Raw genomic sequence first — 18,840 nt, 5'->3', positions numbered from 1 at the left:
CAAATTAGACCAGCAGGCATGTCACATTTTCAAGCAGCATGTAGTTTGGTTAACTTGGTGTAATTTAATGTAGGCTTAAATTGCTAGTATATTACAGAAATAGTTTCAGTATTAAGGTGCATATCCTAAATTAGAGAGAGCTTATTGATTATTTTAAAGTCTTATGTCTTGAGCAGGAACCAATGGAAATGGGGCTACAGGCAGGATAGGGAAGTCCAAAAGTACTCAGACAGACTAACGCATTGTTGGTTTTGGTCTTTTCATGGGAAACATCAACATATCGCTGAGGCCTCATCCTTTTTAATAATCCATCAAAACTCACTACATTTAGAGCTTACTAATGACATTCTAATACACCGTCTTTTAGTAATCTTCAGTTACTGGAATACGTATTCAAATCTGATATTAGTTAATGTACATTGTACTGGATTAAACTGTTTCCTTCATCCAGGCCAAAAACAGTGTGCCATCATTGATGATTTGCCGCACCATGCTGATTTCTGCCGTTTGTCTGTTGAACAGCTTCACTCGTGCAGTAAGAGTGAACTGATCTCCAAGAGCCCAGAGATCCTGCTCATGTTCCAGCAGGTCCATCGGAAACCCATGCAGTCCTTCGTCACCACGCCGGTCCCTCCAGACTTCACCAGGTGATCTGCTCAGCATTTTTTTTCTTCGTTTATTCAAATTTCACAATCAAAAAGGCATATTCAGTAGAATACATCCGAGCAAGCGATATCAATAACAAAAAAAAGAAATCGTAAAACAGAAATAAATAATAGTAGGAAAAAAAAAAATCTCAGCATTTAACGGATATGATGACGATGATTATTATTGTTGTTTCCTTTTTTATTTTCTATCAATCATTTAGACTATAACTTGTCCAGAAATAGTTTTAAAAAGCCCATTTTGTCCAAAACCCAAAGTAATAAAACGCACAAAGGGCAGGCAGCAGTTATTCACATTTGAAATGCTGAAAACAGAGAATGTTTGGCATTTTTGCTTAATAAATGATTAATCAATTATCAAAATTGTTCTTGAGTAATTTTCTGATAAGCAAATTTGATTCGATTAGATAAGAGTACAATGCCGAGACAACGAAACGAAGTTTGATGTACAGAATAAACCGTAATCTAGAGAACTAGAAGGACACTCTGAGAGCGCAGACCTTTGCCAAGGCATACCCTATCGCCCAATGTCATGCAGTGGGAATTTTCCCAGTCCGGAACCCAGTTTTCTGACACCACATGCCCTATCTTGTAATGTTAACAATGTTCAGTGTGTGTAATCAACCTTCCTCTGTGTGCTTTCAGTGAGCTGGTTCCTGCCTATGACTCCAGCACTTTTGTTCTGGTCAACTTCAGGTAAGTCCTCTCTTTGGTTGTATTTATCTGACAATAAAAAAGACCTCAGTGCTTTTAACAGTTCTGTCAGCTGCGTGTGTCTTAGTAGTATAATCTTGAATAGATTCACACAGCTCTTCCAATCTTTGTATGTTTATATTCAGCTGACATTGTTTGAAGTAGACTTCGTTAGACAACATTCGTATGAACCAGCTGGTTTGAAGCATACTCCCACCTTTAGGGATATCTGAGTTATAATTAAATTAGTTATATACTATGAAAAATAGTGTGAACACTATTGTTAGTGTAATTCGTACGTTTTTCGACTCCTACTTCTGCATATTTTGAGCTACAGAAACCATTCAAATGTCAAAATGACCTCTTAGTATGAAGATGTGTAATGCTATATAACTATTGATTGCTGTACCATCTTAGCAATGTGCATTACTACTACTACTGCCCACACACCTTGTGGGACTAGAGAGTCAAGGGTTCAATTCCTGACTTTTCTGCAGTGCAATGCATTTGGACATCAAGATTTTTCATGCAATTCATTTCACATTTTTGCCTTTCCAGCAGTGCTTTGAAATGTATTTTAGCGGTCAGCATTCACACTGCATTTTCTAGTTATAGTGAAGATCTGTAGGAGAATCATTTGTTTGATATAGTGTAAATCAGATTTCTGAACAAACAAGAAACTTCTGCTTGTTTCTCTTTATTTAGTTTAGTTTAGTGTTATGTGTGCCCTTGAGCAAGGCCCTTAACTCCAACCGCTCCAGTGGAGCTGCTCAGTGGCCAGCAGATCAGACTGTGGTTGTACTGGGCAGCTTCCGGGTATGAATGTGACAGGTCGTTGTTGCAAATGAGAATTTGTTCTAATATAATCAATAAACGATTTGATGGAGAGATGCAAAAAACCCTAAGAGGGGCTTAATTTGGGAACTCTCCAATGCATACTCCAATTAAAATAGATAGAAACTAAAATACTGAAAAATTAAAAGCTGTGTATCTGAAACGAGTTCAGTGGTTGTTGACAAAGAGGATGAGGAGCGCTTTGAAGCAGTTCCACCCACCACTGAATGTATTTCAAGAGCTTTGTCCACTTGAAAGTTGGACCTAAACCTGGAGGGCCGAAGCAGTCCCCCCCCCCCCAAAAAGATACACCAATACATCAAAAGAGCAAAGTTTATAGGGTGTATATTGGTGTCCTCAAGGTTTGATATGTGTGTGTTTTTTTGTGTGTGGTTGTAGCACCCTGAGGCAGCGGGCCGACCCAGTCTACAGCCCTCCTCTACAGATATCTGGGCTCTGCTGGAGACTCAAAGTCTACCCAGTGAGGTTCCCTTCTACTGATGTTTTCCATTAAACTCTTGCTACACTGTTCATATTGATATGTTGATATTTGGTTACTGTAAAATATGTCTGTGTGTTAGTAACTCTTTAAATGTGTTTCCCCAGGATGGTAACGGTGTGGTCCGTGGAAACTACCTGTCTGTGTTCTTGGAACTGTCTGCTGGACTCCCTGAAACCTCAAAGTATGAATTATTTCATAATAAATCTCCTAGAAATCTTTCTCTACAGTCTTTGTTTATAGTCAAGTCTGAGGTTAAATTAAATGCTTTCAAATGCACACGTTTTTTCATAAAGCAACATTTGACTAGGAAGACATGCCATATCAGTGCAAATTATGTCCATATGTAATTTGAATGAGTAGATTAATAAAATAATAATTTTAATAATAAGTTTAACCAAGGGTAGCAACGTTTAATCAGCTAGTGTACTAATCGCACACATTCGTAGAATCCACTGCCAGAGATATCGTTCTCTGTACCGCAGAGCTTTATTGATCATGTTTCTTCATTACCATGAACACACATACTGTAGTTTATTGTGAGTCAATCCTACAGAAACTATAAGAATAAAATATAAAGGAAAATATTAGTGTGGTAGCCTGGTGAGTAATAGAAAAGTGAATAAACTGTAATGGAAACGGGTCATGCAGTAATGTAGTACATATATAATGTGCCTGTTCTTATATTTTATTACTATATTTGAGCTGCTGCACTATTTTGTCTTAGATTAAAATTAGGTTTTGTTCCACCTCTGCATGATTTTTCTTTAAACACATTTTTTAAGTATATCTGTTAGAGCATATCTGTAACTGTTGTCTACGTGGCAATAAAAAGAACTCTACCCACAGCGTCCTGCTGCTGGAAATACTTCCTAGACTACCAAATGTGTAGAGCATTAATCCTCGGATGAAAATAATCCCCAACAAATGCACTATTTTCTCCTGTCTGAGTAACATTTTGCTAGAAAGTACAGTGACCACCAGCTGTTTCAGGGAATCATTTAGCCTTTGTTTTTTTTTAATGAAAGTATGTTTTTATTGGGACTGAAAGCCATGGACAGATTACAGAAGTCAAGAAAGTTTTGAGGAAAGGACTACTAGCACATTGGATTTGACAATAATAATAATTTAAAAAAAATAGAATATTGCTAGCCTTATTGTTGTGTCTCCCATTATTATGTGTTTCTAAGATGACATTCAGATGTAGGAAAATATTTGTAACCTAAATGAAAAGAGGGTTCAGTAGCATTTATGGAGAGGAAGTTAAAGTTTTCAGTGTGGTACTAATGTAATGTCTTGGTTCTGTGTAGGTACGAGTACCGTGTGGAGATGGTCCATCAGGCCTCCAGTGACCCAACCAAGAACATCATTCGGGAGTTTGCCTCTGACTTCGAGGTTGGTGAATGCTGGGGCTACAACCGCTTCTTCAGACTGGACCTTCTGGCCAGCGAGGGCTACCTGAACATGCAGACGGACACACTGGTCCTCCGGTGCGCTCACACATTACACACACGCACACACACACACACACACACACACACACACACACACACACACACACACACTGGAGAGCATGCTCACCTGCATGACTGATATTATAGAAACAAGCAGCGAAGCAGTTCTGTTGTCAAAAGGGTAACGGCGTGTTTTCATGTGTGTGCTGCACAGCTACCAGGTTCGCTCACCCACCTTCTTCCAGAAGTGCAGAGATCAGTACTGGTACATCAGCCAGCTGGAGTCGGCCCAGAGCGGCTACATCCAGCAGATCAACAACCTCAAAGAGGTCCCGTGTGTTTTTGTGCTTCTATTTATTTGAGTTTTTAAAACTTCAAAGTGAGAACATCAGTCATTACAAAATCATGTTGCTCACCCAAACATTGTTAAAAGAAAAAGTGTCTATATTTAAAATGTATGTAATTTTTGATTGCAGAGGTTGGCCATCGAGCTGTTTCGGCGTCAGACGTCGCGCAGCTCCTCGCCCCCCGAGATGAGGCTCGCCGCAGGCACCACAGCCTCCGAAAGAGACCCTCGCTCGGTGAAGAGCAACGACGACATCCAGACCACTTTGACCAACGCTAAAAAAGGCGAAGAAGAAGAGAGGACGCAGCACGATGACTCAAATGTAAGAATGGAATATACTGCATCAGACTGAGTGGGTCCTCCTGATTAATTGAAGTTGTGCATATGGGGCGAGCAAAAGGGGGAAATGCGAAGTATTGCCCTGTAGAGGCAATAATGTAGTTTCACTGAACATATTGTTAATTTATCAAAACTTAGGGATGTCCCTGTCAAGTCCTTCCAGTACTGTTGATAAGTCTGATCCCATATTTATTGCTTAGCTCGGTTGCTTAGCTCGAATTCCTGTAGATCCAAAATCATTATTCTTTGTTTTGTTTTTTTCACTGAATGCAGCTCTGCACAGTGCGGAAGAGCAGCGCAATCGCTAAAGAGGAAAAAAAGGAGACGTAATTGCATAAAAAAATTATTTTAAAGGTCCCATGACATGACAATTTCACTTTGAGGTTTTTTAACATTAATATGAGTTCCCCCAGCCTGCCTATGGTCCCCCAGTGGCTAGAAATGGTGATAGGTGTAAACCGAGCCCTGGGTATCCTGCTCTGCCTTTGAGAAAATGAAAGGTCAGATGGGCCGATCTGGAATCTTCCCTTTATGACGTCATAAGGAGGAAGGTTACCTCCCCTTTCTCTGCTTTGCCCGCCCAGAGAATTTGGCCCACCCATGAGAAAGAGAGACATCATGGCTTTCAAACGAGCAAAGTGGCAGTTGGTCAAGGCCACACCCCCACCCTCCACCTTGCCCCCCCCTCTCCTCCTCAATAGCTACAGACACAGAAATGGCACATACTAAGGAAAGCTCATTGTGGGACTGGCTCTAGTGGCTGTAATTCTGCACCAAGGCTGACTTTCGGGAAAGAGACTTCAGATACAGTATTAGGGGACCACTAAGGTCTATATAAAAGAGACTTCAGATACAGTATTAGGGGACCACTAAGGTCTATATAAAAGAGACTTCAGATACAGTATTAGGGGACCACTAAGGTCTATATAAAAGAGACTTCAGATACAGTATTAGGGGACCACTAAGGTCTATATAAAAGAGACTTCAGATATAGTATTAGGGGACCACTGAGGTCTATATAAAAGAGACTTCAGATACAGTATTAGGGGACTACTAAGGCCTATATAAAAGAGACTTCAGATACAGTATTAAGGGACTACTAAGGCCTATATAAAAGCATCCAAAAAGCAGCATGTCATGGGACCTTTAAAAGGTCTCTTCTCTTTATCTCATAATTACCACATCCAGGTCTCATAATTATGATGTAACCGCTCCAATGTTTTCTCCTGAATGCAATGCTCTTCTGTAACTTAATTGAAACTGTCGTTTGGATCAAAGTGGTCCCAGTGTTTAACTGTAGTAACGGGATGTTTATACAGGTGTGTAACCAAAGTGCAATCGGTTACAGCTAGGGCTGGGTGATATATATTGTCCAAACTATATAAAAATGTGTATTATATATACTTATCTATATTCTTTCTATTGCGATGACAAAAAAAACAACCGCCAAACTGCGTTCTGGCAATATTTACGTCATTCGAACAACGTTTTATGTTCCGATCAGCTGGCACTCATCCTGTGCATTTGCTCAGGGCATCCCTATCTCTGTATGTTTGGTACATTTCAATGTTCCTCTGTAAGAAATGGGGATTTCTCTACCATTTTAGTCTCACTTTGCCAGACCTTCCTCCACAGTGCTGTGGAGGAGGGTCTGGCTAGTCCGCACAGTATTCCGGCATGGAAGAAAAACGTGCTCTGGTTTATTGGCATTTCTTTAAACCAATCAGAAATGTCATGGGCAGCGCTAAGCACCGGGAAAAGCCACGGTGCTTCTGCAAAATAGCCTTCGGGAAGGAACTTGTTTTATGTTCAAAAGTTGTTTTAGTCGTGCAACAGAAAACTCAGATTGGACAGAGAGTCTAGCTAGCTGTCTGGATTTACCCTGCAGAGATCTGAGGAACAGTTAACCATAGTCCTCATGAATCCACTGGAGTTTAAAATTCCAACACAAACAAAACCGAAGGTACCGGACATCCGGCTTAAAAGATTGAAATCCGGCCGAATTTCTGACAGCAACGGAGCAGTCCCGGAAGTGGAACATTGTGGATATAGACTACTCTACTATAAAGCAAGCTTAGTGTGATCATGGCGCCATTGTGTTGTTCAGGAACTGTCGGATGGTGACTTGGAGGTGGACTGTCTGACCGAAGAGGAGGTGAACCCGCTGGATGGCAGCAGCACCTCAGGGAGCTCCACGGCCACCAGCAACACCGAGGAGAACGACATTGATGAGGAGACCATGTGAGTAGAATTTCTCCCGTTCTCTTACTGTGACGTACTCTCAAAGTTCCAGAAAGTCTAATCATTCATTCACTTTGCCGTGACTCTTTTTAAAAAAACGAATGAGAGCGGATGAAAATGAAAACGAATAGCAGTGATCAGAACATAAAGGCCTCAGTTTCATCACTAAGCTGTGGCAGAGAGGCAGTAACACAAAGAGGGCAATTTTGTAATAAAAGTTATTTTTATAATTACTGAATGCATCACTATTTGTTTGTATATATTTGCACAGGTCAGGAGAGAATGATGTAGACTTCATTGGGAACCTGGAGGCCGAAGAAGGAGAGCTTCCTGATGACTTGGCGGGAGCAACAGGTATAATTCATACACCATTATAAATAGATCATTTATTATAAATGTAAATCCTGCAATTATTTACCCTGTTTTGTAGGGAATAGCTCAGAAGAGATCCTTCTCTCTGTTTGTTAGCAGATACTTTATCTCAAAAACTTGTCAGCAGAATTCAGCTTGGTGGAAAGGCTGACTATCATCTTTTCTGCCATGGCAAGCCTGCTTCATGTGTCTGTTCATCGTCCCTGTTTTTTTTGCCGTCATAGGCGAGCAGCATGCCGCACTTAATGCACTCGACAAAGCCAACACATATGTTGTTACTGCCCACGACTTGTTTCAAATGGTTCCTCTGACTTTCCTCCAGCCTTGCTCAAAGTTACTTCTCCTGTTTTTCTTTTTTTCTTTACATCTTCAAGCTCCATGTAATACAGCACAGCAGGCCCGGTGTGATGCGTGCGAGTGGAGGAGACGCTGCACATGATTATGGCTTTCTCCCCACCCAATTAGGCTAATGAAGTAATTATTAAAAACACAAATGCTTGATCAAGGGCCCGGCCCTCAGGTCGCGTCAAGCTCGGGCTTGGGCAGAGAATCTAAACTCTAGCTCCATGAGACATTATGTTGCTGGACACTTTATTTCACCTGCCAGCGATAAGCTTACACACAAAGCCCAACTGTACAGTTGGTGCACAAACCAACCAGTATGAATTACCAGTACAGGAGTCAGGATGAAAACTCTGACATGAATACAACCAATAATGATTTGTATTTAACTTTCTGTGCTTAGCTGCTGTTTGGAGTAACTACAAATGTCTAGTTTCTGGTGAACTGCTTTAACAGCAGTAGAGCTGCAGTTATACAATATTTTTCATTACTGTTTAATCTGCTGATTATTTGATCAGCTGATTTAAAATAAGAAGATGGTAAAAGAAAATGTCCATCACAGTTTTTCAGAGCCGGAGGTGACTTCTTTTGAAGTTGTTGCAAAAGCCAAAGAGAAGCAACAAATCCTGAATGTTTGTGAAGCTGTAACCATCAAATATTTAATGTCCCGCCTCAAATAAAAGCCTCTGCCACTATTTGAGATTTTACGGAACCAAATCTATTTGTGTTGTTTGGCAGCTGTACAAGCAGAACATAGTGATACGATAGTGGGCCTCAGAGCAGCTCCTCCAGTGTGTTTGACTGTTGGTGTTGAAAAAGGCATGAAGAGGATGAGTCATTGTTAGTGCACTGTACCCGCTTTGCAGCATTCTGATATAGAAACACTTGGCGTGTGTGTATTCACTCTGTTCGATGTAAGAGTCAAGCTCAGCATAACCTTGTTGCACATTCTTAAAGGAACACGCCGACTTATTGGGACTTTAGCTTATTCACCATAACCCCCAGAGTTAGATATGTCCATACATACCCTTCTCATCTCCGTGCGTGTTGTAACTCTGTCCAACGGCTCCACCGGTAGCTAAGCCTAGCACGGATCCTGGAGGTAATCGGTTCCAACTAGCCTACTGCTCCGAATAAGTGACAAAATGATGCCAACATGTTCCTGTTTACATGTTGTGATTTGTATAGTCACTGCGTGTACAAATAACTAGGTCATATGAGACACAGCCATCTTCTAACCGTATATAAACTGGGAACTATATTCTCAGAAAGGGGAAGCACTGCTACTTCTGCTACTTGGGCGGAGTGATTTGCTAGCAGCACCTGAAGCCCTGTGGTGAGGAGCAGAGAGCTCGCCTGGAGTTCACTCAGAGTTGGAGTAATAGAGTCAACAGTTACTAGATAGTAAAAGCATAGTGACCTTATTATTTGTACACACTGTGACCATACAAATCACAACATGTAAACAGGAACATGTTGGCTTTATTTTGTCACTTATTCGGAGCAGTAGGCTAGATGGAACCGGTTACCTCGCTGGATCTGTGCTAGGCTTAGCTAGCGCTGGAGATGAGAAGGGTATGTATCAACTTATCTAACTCTGGGGGATACGAATAAGCAAAATTCCCAATAAGTCGGCGCGTTCCTTTAAGGTCGCACAGTTTTGTGATCTTTTTTTTTCCCATAATCAAGTTTGTTGCTGTTAAACCGATAAAGTTTAGCCTCGTTTTATCCTATCACGTTTTATCAGGATATTAACATTTACTGAGATTGAGCTGGAACCCGGCCAATCAGAGAGAATCCCTTCTGTTTTACTAATCATTTAAAAAGCGTGTGTGCTCAAATAACAAGTGGAGAAAAGATAACAAAGGTTTATTATGTATTATACTCAAGTCGCACGATTTGCGATAGGTCTGTGTGGAACATTTTCAATGTACCCAAAGCAGGCGTAAAAGTAGCGTAGATGAGAAGTAGCAAGAAAAAGTTGTGGTGGGAAAAGAAACTTGGATTAACCTTTTTATTCTACAGAAACCTCAGTGACATCAGACAAGGAGTGAGTGCACCACAAAGTTATCCAAAGATCAAATAGAACCTCAGTATTCTAGTATTCAGTATTCCGGACTCAAAATAAATTATTTGATGAAGAAAAGTTTTTGCGATGTAGATGGGTTAATAAGATCTCTTTATTTACGAAAGAGGTCTGAGAAGAAGGTTCTAAAAATCTTACTTCAAACCCTTCTGTCTTATACCAGAGCATTACCTTATCTGATCCTTGCACCATGTTGATGTCCTTAAGCAATGTACCAAAATACATTATTCCTTTGGCCGTGGATTATTACAAGCTGTAACCATGAAGAAGAGTACAACCATAAGTGAATCATATACACCCTATCTTCTGCAGGTGGATCCAGCTCCGTTTCCTTGTGTGCCTTACATCGCAGTGCTGCTGCCCCTCGCAGTAGCGCCAGTAGTAGCGGAGCTGCGGCTGGTGGTGCTGTTGGTCAAGGCAGCAACAGTCTCCTGGATATCGACCCGGTCATTCTGATCCAGCTGCTGGATCTAAAGGAGCGCAACAGCGTGGAGTCTCTGTGGGGGCTCCAGCCTCGGCCTCCCGTATCTCTGCTGCACAGCCAAGGTCTGTAAACGCACTCCGCTCTCATATAACAACAAATCATTCCAGCTAAACTGAGAATCAATACTCAAACTCGCACACACGGTCCCTCCAAAACAAAATAATCCCTTTGGGGAATCACAGTTGTACTGCAGCTATAGACAGACTGAGGTTTCTCTTTTAAAGGGACACAGCTGATGCATTCACTCGACCCCTTTTTTGAAGGAAAACAAATGCATTTTTCATTTAATTTCTCTCCGGTGACTGAGACCATCTACCGATGTTAGTAATGTGTTATGCCCGTGTAGAGGTGGCTGAGGCAGAAACATGAAATGAAATCAACCTCCCCAAAACTCAAGCAGCCACAGAGAGAGAGTTGAATATGAAGACTCAAAGAGCTAGAACTTCAGCGTGGATTATGCATCTTAACAAACAAAAGAAATCTAACAAGGGTGGTAACAATCAAAAGAAACAATATTAAAGGTGTGACCCTGTGACTGTAAGTAGCTTTATGGAGCAATGTTTTGTTTTGTTTGTGTCTCAATGCAAGAGTTGCGTGACTTGTTTAACTAAAGAAGTGTGTTTTTAAAAGGACTTGACTCAAATGAAGTGTGTTTATGTAATGGGGATCATAGCTGGGTGGCAACATGGTTCGGTAGTTAGAAAAAACATTTTGTAACCAAATACTGACTCAAATATTAAATACTGATTCTTGATTTTATGACATTTGATGTACTTTAAGATTGCCTTGAGATGTGAATGACGGAGGATGTATTTTTTTCAACTGCTCTCATTTCTTGTTCCTGTTTCTTGTCTCTTCCAGCTCATCCTCACTCCAGGAAAGAACGAGAGCGGCGGCCTCAGGTGGTGCGACGATCGGCTCCAGACTCGGGGGTCCTGATCCGCCTCAAGGCTCAGATGGCAGAGGTCCGCAGCAAGATGTCTGACGTCAAGAGTCAAGTGCTGGAGGCTCGGGGGATTGGAGAGCCCAGGCCTGGCCTATCAGGGGGCTTCAGTGTGGAGGAAGCACCGTCTCATCATGCTGATTCAGAGTTGTCGGCTTGTCGTAAGCCCAGTGAGCTGGAGCTGCTGGGGAGGGCAGCTGCAGCTCGGTCCAGGCCCTGCCGCCCCGGTGAGGACTGCTACACTGCTGATAATAATGTTAAGCTGCTATAACGCTTCAGTTCTTAGAGTGCTCCAGTGTTACTTCATAAGCACAAGCTGAAAATACTCTCATTCTCCAGCTACACCCACGTCAGGTAGCCTCTACGATTCTCATCATCTTTCTTTTTGACGAAGAGAGTGCTTGTTTTGAGTTTCAGAAAAATCCCAGAAAATAGCAAGCTGTGCAAAAACGATGCAACTTCAACGTTTACGTTTTCACAGAATTTCATCTGTAAAATTTGAGTTTATAACTTGAGATCCATCAGCCTCCAGAGAAACCAACATCTCCGTACTCTCCGGTCTGTTCTTGAATGTACTGTAGCGAGCGAAGGAGAGCGAGCTGTACCCAAAATGCTCTGCCCCCCTAAATACACTGCACAGTGTGTACGTAACCCACTACTAATAAATATGTCCCATAGATCTCAAGAGCTCACACTCAACACTGCAAACAGTATCAACAAATACTGTAACATCTTAAAAACATTACAGCCCAAGTGGGCATTTAGATACTAAACAGCCCCACATGAATTAAAAAAGTTTATGGGCTACATCACCTGCAGACTATAGCTAAAAATAATAGTTATGAATGAGCTAAAAGACTATCTTTCTTTTTTTGGGAATATAAATAACTTTCTTTTTGTCAGCAACACGGTTGTGTGTCACTAAATTCAAATTTAACACAAAAGCCGTGTGGAGCCAGCTGTACTATTGCAACTGAAATAAGGTCATTGGTGGATCTTCTGTTCCTACATAATGAGGTTTATTTACAGTCAAAGCTAACTTGAAGGTCAGCATGTGCTGCTTCTGTAGCTCCAACAAACCTGACATCAATAATAAGAGAAGATCTCATAATCCTCGTTATCTAAACCATGTATCATTGTCTGCTGCAGACTCCTTTCTCACAATCGATTTAAAAAGGCTACAGATTAGTGTATTTGGCTCCCAGAGTTATCTCATCTCATGTTCTTCGGCTTCCAGATGAGCCTGAGATACTGAGACTGGAACCCCGATGACTGTATTTAGTCCCAGCCCCCCAGGAAGTGCTCCGGGCTTTGAACACTGTATCCAGTTCTCATAATGCATCCATTCTTTAGACTAGTCTCAAGATGACGAGGCTCACAGGACTCGTGCAGGCAGAGTCAATATCTAACATGTTATTCTACAGTTATAAGGGGTCAGTCGGTCTGTGGTAATTGCATATTTGTCTCTATTTTTGTTCTGTGTGCAGCCAGGAAATCTCTGTCTCCTGTCCTGGACAGCAGCAGCAGCTCTCTGGTGTTGAAGAGGAGGAGTCCAGAGGAGATGGAGAAGGACGTGAGGGGGGGCGATGTGGCCACAGAGCTCAGCCTGCATCTTAAAGATGGGCTGGGAGGTGCAGACGGTCAGTAGTTTGTAGTACATATAAGTAGTATATACTGTATATACTCAACTTTATTTATATAGCACCTTTAATTCAAGCATGCAGCACAAAGTGCTTCACAGAACAAAATGGTAACACAAATGGGGAAAAAAACAAAAGAAAAAAAACCAACGATAAAAATTTTTAAGCAAGACTAAAAATTACAACAATAAGACAATAAAATGTAAAATAAATGACCAGATAAAAGCAACAGAATAAAATTAACTCCAGGGTTAAATGATTTTTTTTAAAAAACAATCATTGACACTGGTAGATAGATGAATGAATAACACAATTCAATGCAAATGGAATACGAAACACCAGCTTATAGAATTTTACAAACCTTCTCGCATTTCCCACCCCACCTACTAACAATAACTCACAAATATGTTCAAAATGATCAGGGGCTCCTTCATTCCCCCATCCTAAAACAAGTTTGTGGATCTACAGTATTAGTCCAGCTGGACTTGATGGATCATATTTTATCATCTCAGCGGTACATGAGCCAACACGCCTCCACCCGCGCAGCCCCTTACATGTTTTTAACGCAGGCCTGTTTTTGGTTTCTACACCCACACTGGATGACAAACAAAACAAGACTGATGTGTTCCCGCTGTGTTACTCTGCTCCAGGTGGGCTGAAGGCTGACACCGCCCAGGGCCCCCTCGTGTCTCTCAGCAGCTCCTCGTCAGAGCAGCAGGCTTCAACCTCCAAGCAGCAGTATTCGGTGGAGCAGCAGCTGTACGGGGCCTCGGGGTCCAGGGACGACATCTTCTCCTTGGGGGGGCCGAGCTACATGACTGCCAGCAAGAACTGTGGCAGTAGGACCCTGGGGTGTGTCTCAGGGACTAATCACACACAGGAATAATGTAGTCTGAGAGAACTCGGACTCTCACAAACGCTCTTCCATGTCTCTCTTCCTGCAGGGCAGCCATGTTGCAGTGTGAACCTGAAAGCTCAGGAAACTCCCATCATTCCCTGCTGGAGGGACCGTCTGCACAGCCACAGTCAAATGAAGGTCTGTTTAACCTCAAACCGCCACCCTTAGGAGTTTTTTGTTTGTTCAGCATGCGCAGCAATCACAAAAGGTCAGCCAGTTAGCTTAGCATAAAGACTAGAAACGGGGAAACCGCTAGCCTGGCTCTGTCCAACAAAAACAAAATCCACTTAGCAGCACCTCTAAAGCTCTCTAAATAACACGTTATATCTTATTTGTTTATTACTTTCAAAAAAAACTGAAGTGTTGCAAAGAAACTCCCGCACACCGTCTAACTTGCAAAAAAGAATATATTTAATAGTACAGACCATCATCAGTATCCTCCTGAGAAGCCATCTTTTGTAGGAGGTGACTGTTTTCCTGCACCAATCAACAACTTCCACATGAAAAAAGGCATAGATACATAACATTCATTCACATTTCTTTGCAACTTTTGACCTTCTCTCTCTCCGACGCACTTCTCTCACGTTATAGACGTGGAAAGTATTTTTCTGTACTGAAAAACTGAAGTGTAAAAACGACATTTTGCTGCTTATGGTTTTGTACTGGGCTATTTCTTGGCTGGGACCAATAACTTCCTGGAGTCTCCGCTGGTTGCTCTGAGCCGAGAAAATAGTCCGGCACAAGCTAAGCTAACCGGCTGCTGGCTAAGGCCTTAATATCAAATGGACAGACATAAGATTGGTGGGGCGGCCTCTAGCTCACCCAGTAAGAGCGTGCGCCCCATGTAGGCTGAGTCCTTTGCAGCGGCCCAGGTTTGAATCCAACCTGCGGCCTTTTGCTGCGTGTCATCCTCTCTCTTTGTCTCCCCCTTTCCTGTCTATCCACTGTCACTGTCGATTTAAAGGGAAAAGCCCCAAAAAATAATCTTTAAAAGAAAAAAGATTGGTATTGAACTTCTCACAAAAATACTAAAATATAATGTTTAATGAATGTTTGAACAGGTCTGATAATCTCATCCTCTCTTGTAGATCAGTCGCCGTCTGTCCTGGTGGCAGCAACAAGCAGCGACAGTGACTCTGAGGACGAGGCTCTGCAGAGCAACAACTCTCGCTACGACAACCAGACTCCTCCCTGCACAGGTACACACACACACACACACACACACACACACACACACGGTCAAATATCAACAGTCAAAGCTTCTTTGCACTGTGTGTAGGTTTTGGGATGTCCTACATAAAAGAAGACATTTGTCAGACAAACGTGGTGAAACCTTGGGGTGTGCTGGGAGACGCATCAGCCAACAGCTGATTTAGAGCTTCTGTGTCTAAATTAAAGACAAAAATCCCCAAAATGAGAGTGGTGAGAGTGGAATGAAACGGTAAATATGGATGCCAGAAAAAGACAGTCACCAAATCCAGTCCACCCAAATTTAGAGCAAATGTTAACCAAATTTCCAGAAAGTTGGCAACTACTTTTATGCGAATATTAAGAGGTGGTCCGTCGAGATAAACAGTAGGCGGTGCTAATCTTTGAGTCAGCTGCATTAAAAAAAACACTGCAGAGAAAGGGGACCCAACAAGATGATATGAACGATAGTCAAGCGAAAAAAACTATGTTGAGACGGTGATGGAAAGATGTCATTTGTTTGTAACCTTTCTCACATTATTCATGAAACGCTCTCCTCTGTTTTCAGCTCTTCAGTCGTCATTATTCACTCAGCCTGTTTCTGTCAAACTCGGTTGCATTTTGCTTTTGTCCATACACCAACTTTCCCACCTCTGCAAATAATAAAAACGTTTTTGCGATATTTCATCTTTTTTTTTTATTAATTTCCGTCTTTTCCACTCAGATAATTTTCTGCGCAGGAGGATTTGATTTCCTCTGTTTCACCGTTCCCCCTGCAGCACCAGCAATATCTTAATCTTTCACATCATCCCTTTCGTTTCGCCGTGTTTACAGAGCGCTCTATGCTCCTGTTGGTCAAAGTCACTGACGTGAGGAAACTAAAATGAATTATTTTAAACTAAAATAAAACGTTCTAACATGGGAGTCTTTCTGTCGCGGCGTCGGTTGTCGTCTACTACGACTAGGTTTGGATTTGAACAACTCTGATTCCAATTCCCATTCTTCCTTTCTATTCCGGTTCTGTGAGGGGTGGAGCTGAAACGGGTCACATGCTTATTTTCACAAATAAGAGGAACGTTTTATTTTGATTCAATGGATCCAAGCTGACGCCCTGCAGCGGCCGGGTGGGACTATAATCAGCCTCATATTCTGTTTTTTAACTTAATCGGGTATGTGTTTTCGTACAAAAGAAGCCTTGCATAAAATCCTCATTAGAGCTGAATATTTGATGTTATACATTTTATGTCTTAATTTGGGTATTCATTTACATTTAAAAGGGTTATAAATCTAGTTCAAGTAAATTGCAGCACACCAGTCAGCAGTGAATGTCAAGCCCTGTTTACATGTCTTGTCCAGACGCTTCTATTGTATCAACCCCCTCACAATATGTGGATGTCAAATTCTGTACGCGCACTTTTGTTTCCATAAGTTATTCCTCCTCTTCCTTCTTCCAGGAGAGCAGCTTCTGTCTGATGACATGAGTCTGCCTGCTGACAGGTGATTCCCTCTGAAACACACTGTGGCCCGGAGACGGCGCACAGACTTACTGTTACACCCATCTGTAGAGTAGAAACTGCTTGTTACGCATGAAGACGACACGACGACTCCCCTGCTTGTCCAGAGACAGACACATTTCTTTTGGTGTCCTGAATCTTTTCAGAAATGACAAACGATAACGACGGCCAGTATTTCAGATGGCTAACAGTTCAGGTGACCACATAATATCAATGTCATTAATACTGTGTGAATACAGTGAAACTGTCCCCCTTTTTTTTTTTTTTTTTAAAAGAGAACCAACATTTCAATCTATTCACCTTCTTTTTAACATTGGATTTTCACCGTATTTCTTGCATTATATTTATAATAAGGGACATAAGTTCAGTCAGTTCTTTCATGGACAGTTCAGTAAATACTTCAGAGGAAAACATGCGTCCACAGCTGTTTGTGCAGTGATTGAATCTCCGTTGGTTTTATTTTGCAAACCTGAACCCTTACATTTGACCTGAGCTACAGGGCATTTAGTCACTTTAATTCACTTTAATCTGCGCAAATCTGCACACCCTCTCAGTGTATAAATGCTTTTGTAAATCAAGTCTACGGCATATTTGCTGGAGTCTGAGCAGAAACTCCATATAATCTGCAGCCTGTCGATAGGAGCTCACCACCCAGCGTTGCCGCCAAAAAGACTAGTCACTCCTCCTCAAATATTCAGTTTAAGTGACACTGCTGCTTTTTTCTCTGAGGGGAACCCTTGTTTAGAGCTTGTTTCTGGTAATTCATGTAATGATCTTCTCTCTTAATAACCACAACAGCAGCCACCATGTCTGTCTTTATGTGACATTTGAAAAGGTTAAATGGTCACTGAATCCCACAGATTATGAAAGTGCTGCTGCTTTGATGTCTGTGGGCGGAAACTCCGAAGCACGCTGCAGATCAGACTCAACAGCGTCCAAGCAGGTGTTTTAGCTTCCACATCTGCCTCGGACATCACTGACCAAACATTACGACACACTTCATACTCGGTAGAGTGGCTAAAAGAGCCACAAGTTGGAATAAGTTTGTGAGGAAAAAGTGCAAGATCCACCTGCCACTTTATAATGAAACTCCTGTTTTGAAGGAAGGCTTTGGATTACTGTTACAAGTACCAGCTACATTCTTTCTGGCAAGAGTGAATGTTTCTGATTTTAATCATTACATTTTGCCTTCCTTCCTGTGGACACCACAGTCAGACAGATCTCTCCAAACTTGGACAAATAAGACCAAACCTGTCTGCAGTTATATACCGCAAGAGATAAAAGAGAAAAAGCTTTTTGTACTTTTGGGTGAACAGACTTCAAGTTGAAACTGCGGTGCATTGAAGAGCTTGACAGCAAAGGTTTAAAATCCGTGTGATTATGCAACATGTGCTTTGTGCTGCACTGATGGTTCACAGCTTCACTGGCTTTTCTTCATACATACATACACATATATATATATATATCCCAAGAAAACACGTGTCAAAGGCTGCTTACTTAGTTTAAGTACAACATGGGAACTGGGAAGTTTAAGACCTTTCTGCACTTTGGTAAGACTGTATGTATCTTCATTGAGCCACATCTTATTATTTAGAAGGTCACTTAATCTTTGGATCAAAGAATAGACATTATGGTACACTTGTACAGTCATTAGTTTATGTTGTAAATATCTTACAGTATGTTCAGACGTGGAGCTTGCTGAAAGTGCATGGCTTTACCGGCTGGACTGAAGGAGGACAGAAGACGTGTAAAGTCAAACTGAAATCATCGGCTAGAGCGAAGCTAATCTTTGAGATGTGTTCATCTCTCCAGTCTTCTTAATCATGTGGTTTTGTTACTGTTGCTTTACATGTTCATGTACATGATGGAGGCTCTCACCAGTTCTTAACCTTTTTCTCTTATTTGTGATTCTTGTGTCAAACGCTGCTTTTTTTTTTTTTTTGTTCCCAGAATGCACTGTATTCGATGTGTACATTCCCCTTATTGTGTAATAAATAAAATGTTTTACGAACCTGGAAATGACCACATTCTCGTGTCCTCTGTCTCCCTTGGTCATGTCTGAATGTTAAAATGTAGAATTAGAATGTGTACGTAAAGATGAGAGGCTAATTCTTATTGATGGTTTTGGTTGTGTTACCTGTTGTTTTTTTTTCTCTTCCAAATAAGTTTGGCTAACCCTGGAGGTTTGCTTCTGACCTGTCGGATCGTCTGACTGCCCCGTTAGCAGTGGTGGGAAGTAACTAAGTACATTTACTCAAGCACTGGACGTTTGTGCAATTTCATGGTACTCTACTTGAGTATT

The 18,840-nt window shown here is 41.6% G+C and overlaps 1 protein-coding gene across 2 annotated transcripts in view; it reads left to right on the top strand.

Moving 5' to 3' along the window:
* Positions 1 to 18,557, top strand: part of trim37 (tripartite motif containing 37) — a 28,218-nt gene extending 9,661 nt beyond the window's left edge. Inside the window, exons 10-25 of one of the 2 annotated variants that reach the window (XM_078265846.1) lie at positions 523 to 647; positions 1,311 to 1,361; positions 2,592 to 2,673; positions 2,799 to 2,875; positions 4,002 to 4,181; positions 4,360 to 4,474; positions 4,622 to 4,813; positions 6,938 to 7,071; positions 7,343 to 7,425; positions 10,184 to 10,417; positions 11,217 to 11,525; positions 12,786 to 12,938; positions 13,589 to 13,790; positions 13,883 to 13,974; positions 14,925 to 15,035; positions 18,216 to 18,557. In XM_078265846.1, the coding sequence (XP_078121972.1) occupies positions 523 to 647; positions 1,311 to 1,361; positions 2,592 to 2,673; positions 2,799 to 2,875; positions 4,002 to 4,181; positions 4,360 to 4,474; positions 4,622 to 4,813; positions 6,938 to 7,071; positions 7,343 to 7,425; positions 10,184 to 10,417; positions 11,217 to 11,525; positions 12,786 to 12,938; positions 13,589 to 13,790; positions 13,883 to 13,974; positions 14,925 to 15,035; positions 18,216 to 18,268 (2,193 nt within the window). In that variant the 3' untranslated portion in view covers positions 18,269 to 18,557. Of the gene's footprint in view, positions 1 to 522; positions 648 to 1,310; positions 1,362 to 2,591; positions 2,674 to 2,798; positions 2,876 to 4,001; positions 4,182 to 4,359; positions 4,475 to 4,621; positions 4,814 to 6,937; positions 7,072 to 7,342; positions 7,426 to 10,183; positions 10,418 to 11,216; positions 11,526 to 12,785; positions 12,939 to 13,588; positions 13,791 to 13,882; positions 13,975 to 14,924; positions 15,036 to 16,478 lie in introns of both variants that reach the window. The other variant, XM_078265847.1, reaches the window with a different exon arrangement.
* Positions 18,558 to 18,840: the final 283 nt, after the last annotated feature.

Source organism: Sander vitreus, chromosome 13, assembly GCF_031162955.1.
Source record: "Sander vitreus isolate 19-12246 chromosome 13, sanVit1, whole genome shotgun sequence".
Taxonomy (NCBI): Eukaryota; Metazoa; Chordata; class Actinopteri; order Perciformes; family Percidae; genus Sander; species Sander vitreus.
The sequence above is the reverse complement of the archived record's forward strand: the minus strand, read 5'-3'. Positions and strand labels throughout refer to the sequence as shown.